The 18,797-nt window shown below is 38.6% G+C and overlaps 2 protein-coding genes across 2 annotated transcripts in view; both read right to left on the bottom strand.

The window, feature by feature from the left end:
• Positions 1-64: 64 nt before the first annotated feature.
• Positions 65-9,507, bottom strand: LOC131927573 (L-amino-acid oxidase). The gene is made up of 10 exons (XM_059283287.1): positions 9,487-9,507; positions 9,347-9,428; positions 8,910-9,149; positions 8,644-8,797; positions 8,006-8,110; positions 7,757-7,888; positions 7,365-7,451; positions 1,984-2,098; positions 1,312-1,397; positions 65-975 (listed from the first exon to the last, which is right to left on the bottom strand). The coding sequence occupies exons 2-10, from the start codon at positions 9,417-9,419 to the stop codon at positions 381-383; spliced, it is 1,587 nt and encodes a 528-aa protein (XP_059139270.1). The 5' UTR covers positions 9,420-9,428; positions 9,487-9,507; the 3' UTR covers positions 65-380.
• A 2,592-nt stretch (positions 9,508-12,099) lies between these two features.
• LOC131927503 (zinc metalloproteinase dpy-31) overlaps positions 12,100-18,797 on the bottom strand; it is a 49,739-nt gene continuing 43,041 nt past the window's right edge. The window contains exons 14-18 of the mRNA XM_059283188.1: positions 18,300-18,388; positions 17,342-17,412; positions 16,858-16,979; positions 16,599-16,724; positions 12,100-14,275 (exon numbers count right to left, since the gene is read on the bottom strand). Of these exons, the coding sequence (XP_059139171.1) occupies positions 14,164-14,275; positions 16,599-16,724; positions 16,858-16,979; positions 17,342-17,412; positions 18,300-18,388 (520 nt within the window). The 3' untranslated portion in view covers positions 12,100-14,163. The remainder of the gene's footprint in view (positions 14,276-16,598; positions 16,725-16,857; positions 16,980-17,341; positions 17,413-18,299; positions 18,389-18,797) is intronic.

Genomic DNA, 18,797 nt, shown 5'->3' with positions numbered 1-18,797 from the left:
ATTGATTGGTGTCAGCGGTTAAAAAACAAGTGCAACGGATTGGTTTTGTGTTGGAGCTTCAATTTATTATCAAGGTGGGGGGGGGGGGGGGGGGCACAGCACAACTCAAGTTATGTGCAATTTTAAAACAAAACAATAGGTGTCTCAATCTTAGCCTAGTCTAAAGTAGTTTTTAGAGAAGAATACACAAGATAATCTGATAAAGGAAACAGTATCATCGAACTACCAGACCTTTAAAGAATTTTAGATGTACACTTTCAATTTTTAGTTGCTACGGAAAAAAAGCAATTAAATCTGGATCAAGCAAATTAACGATGCATTAAAAAGAGCAAATTAATGATGCGGTTGTCTGAATGAATGCAGTAGCTTAATAGCTCCAATTACTGGTGCAGTAGTTTGCCCATGACCTTGTCCACAGTCTCTAGCGCCCCCTGCACCCAGATGGTGTGATGACCATAGGCGTGGTCCGAGCCGACAAGGTAGATGTCGCCACTCAACAGCTGCTGCTCCAGTCGGGCCGACACCTGCTCATAGTTGTAGCCGAACCTCCAGGTGACCAGCCCACACCTGTCACTGGGCAGCGTCCAGAACTGGGACATGGCATGGAGGGGCTCAGGTATTTTCTCACGGTCCAGTCCAACCACCCGCGCCAGTTGGGTGAGCAGCTCCTCCTTGAGAGCACTGCTCACCTTGTTTGGGCCCGGCATGGAGCCCTGGATTGGTTCGCCCACTGAGTTGAGCTGTTCCAGACGTGAAGTGGCGCCACCTCTAGCAGAACTGGCCAGCAGGCCATAGACGAGCGTGTTGTCTTTCCTTGTCTGACCCCAATCGTAGGCCGCAGTGAATGTCAAATCTGAGAAGGTTATGTTGGAGGGGGGACTCTGAAGCCACCATTTGCTCGGGAAAGTAAAAAATACTTTGCTAAGGGCCAGATCTCTAACAGCATCGTTAATCGCCTCAGCTACAGCCTTTTCTCTAAAGAATAAAAAAATAAGTTGTAAGAATAGTTATTATATGACTTTGAAATTGTATTATGTTCGAGAATGGCAGTTTAAAGTGACCTTGAAATTTTTTTCTGTAAAATAATGAGGTATTAAAGACGTCGTTTTTAATATTTCCCTACACTTGTCATTGTAAGTAGTGGTCGTCAATAAATGACGTCACACACTGGGGGGGGGGGGGGGGGGGGGCAGACTAGTCACTGCAACGCTAATAGTCAAACATCTGTCTATAAAATTGCGCCGTCATAAACTAAGCACACCTACAAGGATACGAAAGTTAACAAAGGTAAAGATTGAAGAAAATATTTACTTAAGTCGCTCCCATTTCAGCTGCCGAAGTGCACACTTTGGTAAAGCCAGGATCACAGTCTTTGCACATACCACATCAGTCTCGCCCTGTCCAAAGATAAACATTATGGTCAAATTTGTGCAATGCTTCTCTACTTCCTATGTCAGGGGTCGGCAACCTTTTGAAGCGGAAGAGCCAAAAGTTACAATTTTCAAAATTTCCCTGGTTTTAAAGAGCCACTAACATTTTTTAAATTTCAAATATCTTATATTTTTATTAAGATTATTAGTAGTTGTTCAAGGAGCTGGAGAGCCGCATCTTGATTTCAAAAGAGCCGCATGCGGCTCGCGAGCCGCAGGTTGCCGACCCCTGTCCTATGTCATTAAAATGGTGTTCTAAGCCGATGCCATTTAAAAGATCGTCCACATGCAGAAACATGAAGGGGAGAGGGGTAGTTGCAGTAGTTTCGGTTATAAACGGAGTAGGGATGGTGTAGCGACAGTGACTTTTTCACAGTGGGTGGGGCTCCGACACTGGTGTGAGTATTTATTTTCTAAATTCTATTTCGTTCCGGATGTGGGGTTATTTAAACTCCACTGAAATGTACATGGGGGTAAATGAATTTAATGTTAACAAATCGCAAGCATTCCAATCGCATGATGTTAACTTCACATTGACATAATATCAACTTACTAGATCGGTGGTGGTTTTGTCTTGTGTCATTGTTTTTTGGAAGACCAAAGTGTAAGAACCATTTGCACGTTTCTCTATTGAGTCTAGTCGTCTGTTTATGGTCAACTTGTGCTGTCTGAGTAAAGATAGAACACGTGGCATGTATTATACATTCATGAGCATATCAGAGGCGCCATCTTTGTACTCTACAACAACATGAAAACACAGAACAAATGAGCACTAAATATGAACACATTACAACAACTGAACACATTACGACAACTGAACACATTACAACAACTGAACACATTACAACAACTGAACTCATCAACTGACCTGACTTAGAGTTTTCATCAACTGACCTGAACTAGAGTTTTCATCAACTGACCTTGATTAGAGTTTTCATCAACTGACCTGAACTAGAGTTTTCATCAACTGACCTGAACTAGAGTTTTCATCAACTGACCTTGATTAGAGTTTTCATCAACTGACCTGAACTAGAGTTTTCATCAACTGACCTGACCTAGAGTTTTCATCAACTGACCTTGATTAGAGTTTTCATCAACTGACCTGGACTAGAGTTTTCATCAACTGACCTGGACTAGAGTTTTCATCAACTGACCTTGATTAGAGTTTTCATCAACTGACCTGACCTAGAGTTTTCATCAACTGACCTTGATTAGAGTTTTCATCAACTGACCTGACCTAAAGTTTTCATCAACTGACCTGAACTAGAGTTTTCATCAACTGACCTTGATTAGAGTTTTCATCAACAGACCAGGATTAGAGTTTCCATCAACTGACCTGGACTAGAGTTTTCATCAACTGACCTGACCTAGAGTTTTCATCAACTGACCTTGATTAGAGTTTTCATCAACTGACCTGACCTAGAGTTTTCATCAACTGACCTGAACTAGAGTTTTCATCAACTGACCTTGATTAGAGTTTTCATCAACTGACCTGAACTAGAGTTTTCATCAACTGACCTTGATTAGAGTTATCATCAACTGACCTGTGATTAGAGTTTTCATCAACTGACCTGAACTAGAGTTTTCATCAACTGACCTGAACTAGAGTTTTCATCAACTGACCTTGATTAGAGTTTTCATCAACTGACCTTGATTAGAGTTTTCATCAACTGACCTTGATTAGAGTTTTCATCAACTGACCAGGACTAGAGTTTTCATCAACTGACCTGAACTAGAGTTTTCATCAACTGACCTTGATTAGAGTTTTCATCAACTGACCTGAACTAGAGTTTTCATCAACAGACCAGGATTAGAGTTTCCATCAACTGACCTTGATTAGAGTTTTCATTAACTGACCTGTGATTAGAGTTTTCATCAACTGACCTGACCTAGAGTTTTCATCAACTGACCTTGATTAGAGTTTTCATCAACAGACCAGGATTAGAGTTTCCATCAACTGACCTGGACTAGAGTTTTCATCAACTGACCAGGACTAGAGTTTTCATCAACTGACCTTGATTAGAGTTTTCATCAACTGACCTGGACTAGAGTTTTCATCAACTGACCAGGACTAGAGTTTCCATCAACTGACCTTGATTAGAGTTTTCATCAACAGACCAGGATTAGAGTTTCCATCAACTGACCTGGACTAGAGTTTTCATCAACTGACCAGGACTAGAGTTTCCATCAACTGACCTTGAGTTTTCATCAACTGACCTGGACTAGAGTTTTCATCAACTGACCAGGACTAGAGTTTTCATCAACTGACCTGGACTAGAGTTTTCATCAACTGACCTAGAGTTTTCATCAACTGACCTGGACTAGAGTTTTCATCAACTGACCCGGACTAGAGTTTTCATCAACTGACCTGGACTAGAGTTTTCATCAACTGACCTGTGATTAGAGTTTTCATCAACTGACCTGGACTAGAGTTTTCATCAACTGACCTAGAGTTTTCATCAACTGACCTTGAATAGAGTTTTCATCAACTGACCTGAACTAGAGTTTTCATCAACTGACCTGTGATTAGAGTTTTCATCAACTGACCTGTGATTAGAGTTTTCATCAACTGACCTGGACTAGAGTTTTCAACTGACCTGACCTAGAGTTTTCATCAACTGACCTGTGATTAGAGTTTTCATCAACTGACCAGGACTAGAGTTTTCATCAACTGACCTTGATTAGAGTTTTCATCAACTGACCTGGACTAGAGTTATCATCAACTGACCAGGACTTGAGTTTTCATCAACTGACGTGGACTAGAGTTTTCATCAACTGACCTAGAGTTTCCATCAACTGACCTGGACTAGAGTTTTCATCAACTGACCTAGAGTTTCCATCAACTGACCTGGACTAGAGTTTCCATCAACTGACCTGGACTAGAGTTTTCATCAACTGACCTTGATTAGAGTTTTCATCAACTGACCTGTGATTAGAGTTTCCATCAACTGACCTTGATTAGAGTTTTCATCAACTGACCTGGACTAGAGTTTTCATCAACTGACCCGGACTAGAGTTTTCATCAACTGACCTGGACTAGAGTTTTCATCAACTGACCTGTGATTAGAGTTTTCATCAACTGACCTGGACTAGAGTTTTCATCAACTGACCTAGAGTTTTCATCAACTGACCTTGATTAGAGTTTTCATCAACTGATCTGTGATTAGAGTTTTCATCAACTGACCTGTGATTAGAGTTTTCATCAACTGACCTGGACTAGAGTTTTCATCAACTGACCTAGAGTTTTCATCAACTGACCTGTGATTAGAGTTTTCATCAACTGACCTGGACTAGAGTTTTCATCAACTGACCTGGACTAGAGTTTTCATCAACTGACCTGGACTAGAGTTTTCATCAACTGACCTGGACTAGAGTTTCCATCAACTGACCTTGATTAGAGTTTTCATCAACTGACCTGGACTAGAGTTTTCATCAACTGACCCGGACTAGAGTTTTCATCAACTGACCTGTACTAGAGTTTTCATCAACTGACCTGTGATTAGAGTTTTCATCAACTGACCTGGACTAGAGTTTTCATCAACTGACCTAGAGTTTTCATCAACTGACCTGTGATTAGAGTTTTCATCAACTGACCTGACCTAGAGTTTTCATCAACTGACCTGTGATTAGAGTTTCCATCAACTGACCTTGATTAGAGTTTTCATCAACTGACCTGTGATTAGAGTTTTCATCAACTGACCTGGACTAGAGTTTTCATCAACTGACCTAGAGTTTTCATCAACTGACCTGTGATTAGAGTTTTCATCAACTGACCTTGATTAGAGTTTTCATCAACTGACCTGGACTAGAGTTTTCATCAACTGACCTAGAGTTTTCATCAACTGACCTGTGATTAGAGTTTTCATCAACTGACCTGGACTAGAGTTTTCATCAACTTACCTAGAGTTTTCATCAACTGACCTGTGATTAGAGTTTTCATCAACTGACCTGGACTAGAGTTTTCATCAACCGACCTAGAGTTTTCATCAACTGACCTGTGATTAGAGTTTCCATCAACTGACCTTGATTAGAGTTTTCATCAACTGACCTGTGATTAGAGTTTTCATCAACTGACCTGGACTAGAGTTTTCATCAACTGACCTAGAGTTTTCATCAACTGACCTGTGATTAGAGTTTTCATCAACTGACCTGTGATTAGAGTTATCATCAACTGACCTGGACTAGAGTTTTCATCAACTGACCTGGACTAGAGTTTTCATCAACTGACCTGGACTAGAGTTATCATCAACTGACCTAGAGTTTTCATCAACTGACCTGGACTAGAGTTTCCATCAACTGACCTGGACTAGAGTTATCATCAACTGACCTAGAGTTTTCATCAACTGACCTGAATTAGAGTTTTCATCAACTGACCTGGACTAAAGTTTTCGTCAACTGACCTAAAGTTTCATCAACTTACCTAGACTAGAGTTTTCATCAACTGACCTAGAGTTTCCATCAACTGACCTGGACTAGAGTTTTCATCAACTGACCTAGAGTTTTCATCAACTGACCTGAATTAGAGTTTTCATCAACTGACCTGGACTAGAGTTTTCATCAACTGACCTAAATTTTCATCAACTGACCTAGACTAGAGTTTTCATCAACTGACCTAGAGATTCCATCAACTGACCTAGACTAGAGTTTTCATCAACTGACCTAGAGTTTCCATCAACTGACCTGGACTAGAGTTTTCATCAACTGACTTAGAGTTTCCATCAACTGACCTGGACTAGAGTTTTCATCAACTGACCTGGACAAGAGTTTTCATCAACTGACCTGGACTAGAGTTTTCATCAACTGACCTGGACTAGAGTTTTCATCAACTGACCTGGACTAGAGTTTTCATCAACTGACCTAGAGTTTTCATCAACTGACCTGTGATTAGAGTTTTCATCAACTGACCTGACCTAGAGTTTTCATCAACTGACCTGTGATTAGAGTTTCCATCAACTGACCTTGATTAGAGTTTTCATCAACTGACCTGTGATTAGAGTTTTCATCAACTGACCTGGACTAGAGTTTTCATCAACTGACCTAGAGTTTTCATCAACTGACCTGTGATTAGAGTTTTCATCAACTGACCTGTGAATAGAGTTATCATCAACTGACCTGGACTAGAGTTTTCATCAACTGACCTGGACTAGAGTTTTCATCAACTGACCTGGACTAGAGTTATCATCAACTGACCTAGAGTTTTCATCAACTGACCTGGACTAGAGTTTCCATCAACTGACCTGGACTAGAGTTATCATCAACTGACCTAGAGTTTTCATCAACTGACCTGAATTAGAGTTTTCATCAACTGACCTGGACTAGAGTTTTCATCAACTGACCTAAATTTTCATCAACTGACCTAGACTAGAGTTTTCATCAACTGACCTAGAGTTTCCATCAACTGACCTGGACTAGAGTTTTCATCAACTGACCTAGAGTTTTCATCAACTGACCTGAATTAGAGTTTTCATCAACTGACCTGGACTAGAGTTTTCATCAACTGACCTAAATTTTCATCAACTGACCTAGACTAGAGTTTTCATCAACTGACCTAGAGTTTCCATCAACTGACCTAGACTAGAGTTTTCATCAACTGACCTAGAGTTTCCATCAACTGACCTGGACTAGAGTTTTCATGAACTGACTTAGAGTTTCCATCAACTGACCTGGACTAGAGTTTTCATCAACTGACCTGGACAAGAGTTTTCATCAACTGACTTGGACTAGAGTTTTCATCAACTGACCTGGACTAGAGTTTTCATCAACTGACCTGGACTAGAGTTTTCATCAACTGACCTAGAGTTTCCATCAACTGACCTGGACTAGAGTTTTCATCAACTGACCTAGAGTTTCCATCAACTGACCTGGACTAGAGTTTTCATCAACTGACCTAGAGTTTCCATCAACTGACCTGGACTAGAGTTTCCATCAACTGACCTGGGGTTAGAGTTAAGAAACTCCTCCACTAAGCGTGCAGGGAGAGCGCTCATGCCGTCTGTTAGTGTGGCGACTGTACGGTTTCCACTGTAGTCAGACATAAAAGCAGTTGGGAGAAACCTTATTAGCTGTTTGAACACTTGGACTAATACTTGGATCTTAATTAACTTGTTCAACAAGGCAATTGAGTGTTGGTAATCGATAACGTTTCCTTACAAGAAACACAATCGTCTGAACATTAACGTTTGTTTAGAGGTTTAAAGAAGAAAAAAAAACTTGAGCTGTACAAGTTACTTCAGTGCAAGAGCGGGTAAATAAAAAATCTACCTTAGAGAACTAGATCGTTGTAATCAAGTACATGAATATAGAGCGAAAGATCTTTGAGAGATTACCTATAATCTCCCAACAAGTTCTCAAAGACACTGAGAGCAGATAGGGGCGTGGCTATAGGAAACTCTAGCGTTAAGGCTTGAAGCAATTCTTTTCCTTCTTTTGTAGCAACCAGATCCAACGCTTCATCAAATCTAACGGTTAGAAGAACTTATGTAGTGGATATATTTACATATATATATATATATATATATATATATATATATATACAATTACAAACATGTATGTATTATCCACTGCAAATAACTTACGTCAACTTAAACAGCTCTCTACCATCAGAGACTTTCAGACCTAGAAATGTTGAGTGGCTGATTGGGGTTTTTATACTAGCGCCAATTAATTTCTCCAAATAGTAGCTGGTGAAAGAGGATTAAGGCGTATTACTTTAATTATCTAGTGGAGCAGGAGTATCTTTAAAATTTAAAGTATCTGGTGGAGAAACCTTTTTTTTTTCTCAATATGGCGTGTTTGGACTTTGAGCCCGAACTTTGAGCTTGAGTTCGAACCTGTACTAAGGCTTCCCTTAGTCCACCCATTATATATATATATATATATATATATATATATATATATATATATATATATATATATATATATATATATATATATTCCTATATATGCCTATATATTCCGTCCACTCTACGTTGAAAATGAGGATGACTAAATGTGCGTAAAAGCGCGAGTTTATTACTTTATAAACAAACTTTGATACATTAAAATACAATAATAAAACATCAAATGATGTCAAAGTTCTTATCGTCCTGCGGGATCTTGACAAAACAGTTTGGTAGAAGAAGGTGAAGTTTAAATACACGATGACGTGGCGGATGAAGAAAGTAGGACAGAGAGAGTAAGATTAGTAAAAGCTTGTGGAAGTAAAATAACTTGCTGGGCTAGACGATGCTGGTTTATTTTCTCTTCAGGGCTAAGCTTGAACGGGAGGTCTCCATCCTGTGTAATTAGCTGCTTCATCAAGTTCTGTCCTCTCAGGTAATACCTGACCCCAGAGCGCTCGTCTTCCTGGAATATTCTAGTTTGGAGACCTACAACATCATAGAGAATTGCGTGGGTTTAATTAAGCAAACTGGTCAGGTCTGCCAAACAACACTACCCCTCCACCCCCCCCCCCCCTGATGTATAATGACGTCAACCCACCCAGCTTTTGAACAAGCCCCTGTACTGTGGGGTGCAGCTCAGGGTAGAACATCATAGCCCCAGCCTCCAGCTTCAAGCCAGGCACCCCGGGGAAGCTGGTTGTGTAGACTCGGCCACCGATGCGATCGCTGAGCTCAAAGAGTTCAACAGTCACATTTTTCCTCTCCTGGTATCTGTAGGCAGAGTAAGCTCCACTGGGACCGGCTCCAACTATAGCCACATCTACGCCACGGCTACAATCTTCTCAATTAGAGAGAAAAAATGTCACAACTAACACGCTCTGATATTTGCTTCAAATGTTTCTATTATTAAAAGCAGCTTCATTTGTAGGCCTATATCTTAATATTTTGAACACTTTATTAATTTCAAATCTTATTAAAAGCAGCTTTATTTGTATATTTGAATATGTTGTACACTTTGTATAGATAATTCATTACCCGGCTGTCCTGAGGTGAAGCTAACCAGGATGACAACAATGGCAAATGTCGTGAGCGTCATGGTCCTGCTCATAGTATCGCTCTGGTGACCACATGAATTATTTCTTTGGTCAAACATGTAAGACAACAACATTACTAGCCTGGTTAAAGTTAACATGTAAGACAACAACATGACTAACCTGGTTAAAGTTAACATGTAAGACAACAACGTTACTAACCTGGTTAAAGTTAACATGTTAGACAACAACATTACTAACCTGGTTAAAGTTAACATGTAAGACAACAACATTACTAACGTGGCTAAAGTTAACATGTTAGACAACATTACTAACCTGGTTAAAGTTAACATGTAAGACAACATTACTAAGCTGGTTAAAGTTAACATGTAAGACAACATTACTAACCTGGTTAAAGTTAACATGTTAGACAACATTACTAACCTGGTTAAAGTTAACATGTAAGACAACAACATTACTAACGTGGCTAAAGTTAACATGGAAGACAACATTACTAACCTGGTTAAAGTTAACATGTAAGACAACATTACTAACCTGGTTAAAGTTAACATGTTAGACAACATTACTAACCTGGTTAAAGTTAACATGTAAGACAACAACATTACTAACGTGGCTAAAGTTAACATGTAAGACAACATTACTAACCTGGTTAAAGTTAACATGTAAGACAACATTACTAACCTGGTTAAAGTTAACATGTTAGACAACATTACTAACCTGGTTAAAGTTAACATGTAAGACAACAACATTACTAACGTGGCTAAAGTTAACATGTAAGACAACATTACTAACCTGGTTAAAGTTAACATGTAAGACAACAACATTACTAACCTGGTTAAAGTTAACATGTAAGACAACTAAACTAACGTGGTTAAAGTTAACATGTAAGACAACTAAACTAACGTGGTTAAAGTTAACATGTAAGACAACATTACTAACCTGGTTAAAGTTAACATGTAAGACAACATGACTAACCTGAGAGATTCAGCTAATGAGCGACATGTAGACAAAATCTATTTCTCTACAGCTGGTGTTATAGCTCTAGAAAACGCTTGTTTAACTGATCACTAATTAACTATCGATGTTTTACATGCTAATTTAATTAGACATTGCTGACTAGCATGTTAATATGGGCGAGATACCGAAAGCAAATGTAATTAGAAAGTGAAGAGCTATTGATTAGTTCAAATCTATCAATGACTCAAAATTTACGCATGTTTTAAAATCTCCTTAAAAACACATTGAATAAGTGTCAAAATAACGTGCTGGATAAAAAATGTATGAGTGTATTTTATTGTTATTTGTTCATTACTTTCTGAACAGAGCAGAGATCAAACTAAAGATCTTTAGGTCAGTACACTCCACGGTGTGCAAGACTAGAGGCCGTGCTTATTGTTGAAAATAATATGGTAGATGTTTTAAATGTATAAACTAAATTTTATATGGTAGATATTTAAATGTATAAACTAAATTTTATTTAAGAAGAAAAATAAAAATGTATCACCTTTCACAAAAACTTTAGTTATTTACATTTAGTGCTTTACTCTTCCTTACGTCCCTTGATAAATTAGGAAAACACAATTACTTCCCTTTATTAAAACCATTACATCGGGAGGAAAAAAAATCCTTTTATTATTTTGTTTTGGTGTTTGGAAATATTTTTTTTTCATAATTAGCGTAGATTGATCAAGTGAAATGTGGTAAGTATTTTAAATATCGCCTTTTATTTATTTTATACACTAAACTTACTGTTTTCTTCTTCTTATTTTTAATCAAAGACAGTTAAAGCGGATCCCGGGCCACAACCAGATACAAGGAAATGAGATCAAAAGAATCATAAAAAACAAACAAACAAAATGTGGTAGACACACACCCTCACTACAAAAAAGACGACGGATATTACAATTTGACACGAAACCAACAATGCATAATCTTTAGACTCAGAACAGGCCACAACAGACTAAAACAGCACATGCATAAAAAACTAAAAAATTGGTGTGGCGAAATATGCCCTTATGGCAAGGCCCCGGAGAATACGGGGCCCGTCCTTCAAGAATGTTCATTATATAGCCAGGCGCGATCTAAACACTGCCCCCTATACACCCCAATCAATGAAAAACTACATGGGGCACCCGCTGATCTGGAGACCACAGTCCAGTTCATACACGAAGTTGGGCTTCTTGTTTAAATCCTCCATCATATACTTAATTAAGAACGAAGGAGAAAAGAAGAAGGTCGCACCAAAAAGTTGTTTTATAGACACCTGCACCAAACTACAAGAAGATATACCATTTTACATAATACTATACGTCCCGGTTTGTGTTGTGTTTGTGTTGTGTTTAGTTTTGTGTTTGTGTTAAGTTTTGTTCTGTTCTTAAGTTGGCACATTTAAAAAAGAGTCACCGTGACGGAGCACAGGTATACAGCTAGTAATGTATATAATTTGGTTTTAATTATTCTAATAGGTATTGGTAGCTTGTTATTTTAAATGTATCGGATTTTTAGCTATTTAGTTATTTCTTTTCTTTGTCACTAATATTGTTCAACATGTTGTTAAGAACATTGCGTTTTGACCAATAACTTTTTTATAAAATATTTTTCTCAAACATTAAAATATATAGGCCTATAATTGACGTGTAACGCATACCGTCTGCTAGTAGTTTATAGTTATACAAAAAGTCTTTTCTGAGACATGAAAAACAAAATAAAACGAATCAAAAACTCGAGCTGTTTCATTATTTATTGTAAAAAGAAAACATCGAAAAGAAAAGACCAAATGTCACAGTATAAAAATCTCCACATAACAAGATTGAATTAAAAATGTGAACTGTCATAGTGTAAATAATCTTCACATTACAATATTGACTGAAATAAAATATCCAATTTTTCGACAAGGAGATCGTCCAAGCCAAATGATTTGATTTTATCCCCATTACATGACATAAAAAGAAGAGAATGACGTCATAAAATAATACTTTATACCTACATACTGTGTACACCCCCCCTCCCATCCGCCATCATGTCATACAAATCGAGCTAGTGGTTACTAGGTGAACATTTATAAAAAAAAACTACTTCATTATACGTTGATGTCTACAATTAAAATAGACTACATGCACAACACAATATCCTAATCAATTACAGGCTAAATATATTTACAAAGTCCAGTCAAGCTACTGGTAGTCTTGACCCACTAGTCAAGTATGATCAACATTTTTATTTATTTTCTACATCAACAAACTAAAGTTTTCGTCCTATGCTTTCACTACAACACGCTACTATGGCCAACAAAACATGGACCTTGACATTATCACATTAGTTTTATGGAGCGCTGATAAATCAAGTACAACCATTTTATGGAGCGCTGATCTCATCAAGTACAACCATTTTATGGAGCTCTGATGTCATCAAGTACAACCATTTTATGGAGCGCTGATGTCATCAAGTACAACCATTTTTATGAAGCTCTGATGTCATCAAGTACAACCATTTTATGGAGCGCTGATGTCATCAAGTACAACCATTTTATGGAGCGCTGATGTCATCAAGTACAACCATTTTATGGAGCGCTGATGTCATCAAGTACAACCATTTTTATGAAGCTCTGATGTCATCAAGTACAACTATTTTATGGAGCGCTGATGTCATCAAGTACAACCATTTTATGGAGCGCTGATGTCATCAAGTACAACCATTTTATGGAGCGCTGATGTCATCAAGTACAATCATTTTTATGAAGCTCTGATGTCATCAAGTACAACCATTTATGGAGCTTTGATCTCGTCAAGTACAACAAAATCGGCAGCCTCTACCTGCTACAAGCCAGGTCAAATCGGAGCTGCTTAGAATATTCTAGAAACTTGACAGCCTGCATGTTAGCTGTGGTCTTGGAGCTACAAAACACCAACAGATAATGCCTCGACACACCAGCAACACATCATGGCACGACACACCAGCAACACATCACCGACACACCAGCAACACATCATGGCACGACACACCAGCAACACATCACCCCCCACACACCAGCAACACCTAACCGACACATCAGCAACACATAACCGACACACCACCAACACATCATGCCTCGACACACCAGCAACAAATCACCGACACACCAGAAACACATCATCTCCCCACACACCAGCAACACATCACCGACACACCAGCAACACATCATGCCCCGACACACCAGCAACACATCACCGACACACCAGCAACAAATCACCGACACACCAGCAACACATCATGCCCCGACACACCAGCAACACATCACCGACACACCAGCAACAAATCACCGACACACCAGCAACACATCACCGACACACCAGCAACACATCACCGACACACCAGCAACACATCATCTCCCCACACACCAGCAACACATCACCGACACACCAGCAACACATCACCGACACACCAGCAACACATCACCGACACACCAGCAACACATCATTCCCCGACACACTTTCAACACATCACCGACACACCAGCAACACATCACCGACACACAAGCAACACATCATGTCCCGACACACCAGCAACACATCACCGACACACCACCAACACATCATGTTCCGACACACCAGCAACACATCACCGACACACCAGCAACACATCACCGACACACCAGCAACACATCATCTCCCCACACACCAGCAACACATCACCGACACACAGCAACACATCACCGACACACCAGCAACACATCACCGACACACCAGCAACACATCACCGACACACCAGCAACACATCATTCCCCGACACACTTTCAACACATCGTGACCAAGATGGCTGAAACTACTTTCTCCTTCTTCGTTTTCGTATGGATGATACGGGCTGACAGACGCCATTTTTGTCCTCGTAGTTAGGACAACATCGTGTCACACACTCCTTCATTTCTGTTTTTGTCCTGTTGTTTGAAAGAGCTTTATATTAGGTGAGGTAAGACACAATCAACGATAAACCATTAAGCATTATATATATAACGTAGGGGGGGGGGTCTGAAGTGATCTCCCAAATAATTAAAATTTCGTCCATCTTATTAAAATGGCAAACTGGTTGTAGGTTTCACACGGAAGTAAAACAAAATGCCACTTCCGTTCAATGGAAATCACCAATAAATGACAGAAACCAACGTACAGAATATTATATGTGAACATTCGTTCGCCTATATGAAATGATGCTATATTATACTAGCTGCATCCCGTGCTCCGCCACGGTAAATCTTTTTTAAATGTACCAACAGAACAAAACTAAACACAACACAAACGAACGCAAAAAAAAAAAAAAAAAACGAACAATCAAACACAACACTCATAACATAAACACAATTTAAATGCAATCATAAAGGCATATTGCTCACAGTCTAGCCCGTAGCGCCAAATCGCGCCCTTTCCGGTGATTTGCACCCCCCTCAAACTTTCGATTTGCACCCCTTCCCCCCCCCCCCCCCCGCCGTAAAACTTTCGATTTCCACCACCACCCCCCCTCGCAAATTTTTTCCAACCCACTTTGGCGCCCCCTAAGGTCGGCACCCGGGGACATATGCCCCCCCCCCCTTCGCTACGCCTCTCCTATAAAACCCGAAAGATAGAATAATAATTAGAAAACAGTATAAATAATAGTCAGTATCTATAATATATACAATATTTCACTTTATCCATTCACGCAATTTATTTCCAGCACTTTAAATTTTAAAAATTTACAATAGAGTTTCATAACTAAAATCATTGCGCACCTAATGAACGTGATGACGCGTCTATAATAGTGCTGAATAGTTGATTAAAAATTATAAGCAATAAAAAGTAGGGCCTACATTCAGTGAATAAAATAAATAAAAGATTGCCTTTTATCAATCCATGCTATTTATAATTTTCTAACAATAATTTCCTCTTACACATCCGAATAATTTGCATTCACATTTTGCTAATTATATTATTGCAACACTAATTCCTTCTATGACGAACGTATATTTGCATTTACATTTTTTATTAGCGTGAGTTTAATGTATTTTTAAATTACCTCCTTTGTCAAAATTAGAAAAGAGTTAAATTAATTTAATTTTTCTACCGTACTGTTATTATCTTATTAAAATGTATCCACTTTTTCTGGGAACCTAAACGAAAATGATATTTGACATTAATCTTTTTAATACGTTTTAGCAGTTTGCGTGTATTTAATATTTTCTTGACGTTATGCGAAAGAGTAAAAACCGTGGCAATTATAAAATAGCTCTATGCCGCTATATAAACAAACCCTACTCTATTAATTATAATAAGACACTGCGGTGCACTGAAAAGCACAGCATGGTGCGAATGTTTACTTTTATGGTTCCAAAATCTATAGCGATGACGGAAGGAAGGAAGGAAGGAAGGAAGGAAGGACTGACACACTACCAGCAGCGTTATATTATAGATTATAGATGTGAACATTCGTTCGCCTATATGAAATGATGCTATATTATATGTGAACATTCGTTCGCCTATATGAAATGATGCTATATTATATGTGAACATTCGTTCGCCTATATGAAATGATGCTATATTATATGTGAACATTCGTTCGCCTATATGAAATGATGCTATATTATATGTGAACATTCGTTCGCCTATATGAAATGATGCTATATTATATGTGAACATTCGTTCGCCTGCATGAAATGATGCTCAAGATGTCCTATTTTGGAAACCGAAACAGAGTTAAGAACTTTCGGATATCGAAGGTAGTTCTAAAATTAAAAGTAATCAATGGAACAACAGAAGGGAAGAACTAGATGCAGAGAGAAATAGATGCAGAGAGAAATAGATGGAGAGAGAAATAGATGCAGAGAGAAATAGATGGAGAGAGAAATAGATGCAGACAGAAATAGATGCGGAGAGAAATAGATGGAGAGAGAAATAGATGCAGAGAGAAATAGATGCAGAGAGAAATAGATGCAGAGAGAAATAGATGCAGAGATAAATATATGCAGAGAGAAATAGATGGAGAAAGAAATAGATGCAGAGAGAAATAGATGTAGAGAGAAATAGATGCAGAGAAAAATAGATGGAGAGAGAAATAGATGGAGAGAGAAATAGATGCAGAGAGAAATAGATGGAGAGAGAAATAGATGGAGAGAGAAAAAGATGGAGAGAGAAATAGATGTAGAGAGAAATAGATGGATAGAGAAATAGATGGAGAGAGAAATAGATGGCGAGAGAAATAGATGGCGAGAGAAATAGATATAAGGTCACCTGGTGCAGTTCCTGAGCCAGCCACAATTATATTCTTCTTTAGTGACCTGAGGACAGGCGTAGGCCTGCATGTTTGGACACGGCTGGACATTACACACCTGGGTTTCACTTTCTACAGTCTGACCCCTGAAACATTGGCTTTTCTCAGATGATACCATTTTAATCTTTGCTTAGGTTGCTAAACTTTTATTACAAGATTTGGGTAATTTCAAAATGTTTTGTACCCAGTGTATTTGGTAGAATAGAACTCAGTACTGACCTGCATAGCGAGCTGTTGGCACAGGTTCGTGTGCGCCCTCTCTTGCCACATCCGCCACATGACGCGGTACAAGTTGACCAGCTGGACCAAGATGTCCAGCCCAATGGCGGCTCCTGTGTCACCTGGGTCATATATATATATATATATATATATATATATATATATATATATATATATATATATATATATATATATAAATAAATATATATATATATAAATAAATATATATATATATATATATATCTATCTATCTATCTATATATATATATATATATATATATATATATATATATATATATATATATATATATATATATATATATATATATTCTTCCTAAAATAATTCTAGAAAGCCACTCTCGCTAATCAAAATAAAGGCGGCTGGCCGTAATGCTGACCAAAATTCATATGCCGAGGTGAAAGTAACAGGGGAACTCTACTTCCTCTGCTCCTGGATAGTCTGGTTCGAAAGTGCAAACCTTACCTGATTTGTCGTTGTTTGTTGTGTTGTGTTGCTATCTGACACGTCCGTTGTTGTAGCTACCACGTCATCATCTGGGGGGTAAAAAAAAAGTTACGCTTGAAATAATGGCGCAACATAGCATTCTCAGTCAAACTCTCATTCAACATATTATTTCCCCGTTTAATGTTTGACATAAAAGTAAAATATAAGAAAAAAAATATCGCATCGCAATTCTACTTATACGTAAAATAATTGAACAGGTTTCTGATCAAATCCTTTATCTTTGCTAGTGCTCTTGATTGTTGTTGTCAGATACAAACATTTACAGCCCTCCTAACTACCAGGGGAACACTTTATTCGCTAGCGAAAACTAATACAACACAGTCACCTAGGTTGATTACAGGTCGTATAGTTTAATGCGATTTTTATGTAATTAATTCTAACCAATTGGAGAAGAAAAGAAATGTGTAGCCTGTCATACAATCCGAGTCCCAGTTACCCTCCTACATCGATATGGATGCTTTATGAAGGGATAACCTTCTAAATTCGAACTATTAGCTATTTACATTACATAAGCAATTCAATATCGAGGTGAAAGCCAGAATGTTATTTAATGTGTGTGTTATTTACTTGGTGAATGTGTAGTCGTGTGGTGTGTGTGTGTGTGTAGTTGTGTGATGGGTGTATTTTTGCGATGTGTGTGTAGTAGTGTGATGTGTGTAGTTGTGTGATGTGTGTGTAGTTGTGTGATGGGTGTGTAGTTGTGTTATGTGTGTAGTTGTGTGATGTGTGTGTAGTTGTGTGATGGGTGTGTAGTTGTGTTATGTGTGTAGTTGTGTGATGTGTGTGATGTGTGTGTAGTTGTATGATGTGTGCGTTGCTGTGTGATGTGTGTGTAGTCGTGTGATGTGTGTAGTCGTGTGATGTGTGTAGTTGTGTGATGTGTGTGTGATGTGTGTGTAGTTGTGTGATGACTCACGGACACACAGGCCAGCCTTGAGCGTAAATCCCTTGCAGCACCTCTCCTTCTCCACCTCACACGTGCTCAAGCGCGAGTGTTTTCTTGGTCTGTGAGTAAAACACGAAACAAAAATAGAATAATTGGTCTGACAAAATATGTTGTCAAGTATTTTATAAAAATAGTTGGGGGAAATTCAATAAACACCACTACCAAGTCACCTGTAGATCTAGAATCACTTAGCTAGTAGTATCACCATAGACATGAAAAATACAATAACAACGAACTTATTCAAATTGTTGTTCCATTCTTTTCATCTTAATCGTGCCCAATACACATAGGGCAGATGAAGTAGAGTTCATCTGCGTCAGAGACTTCGGCATTTAAAGGGATAGCGTGGTTAGCACCATGCCCAGCCGCCTTTGTTTCCTTTACGTCAGTTAGGTACCCATCAGAGCTGGGTGGACTAAGGGAAGTTCTACTAACTTGAACTCGGATTCGAACACGAGACTCTCGGGC

Source organism: Physella acuta, unplaced genomic scaffold (genome assembly GCF_028476545.2).
Source record: "Physella acuta isolate Inbredline_101_S28 unplaced genomic scaffold, ASM2847654v3 ptg000088l, whole genome shotgun sequence".
Classification (NCBI taxonomy): Eukaryota; Metazoa; Mollusca; class Gastropoda; family Physidae; genus Physella; species Physella acuta.
This window is presented reverse-complemented; position numbering and strand designations above follow the sequence as displayed.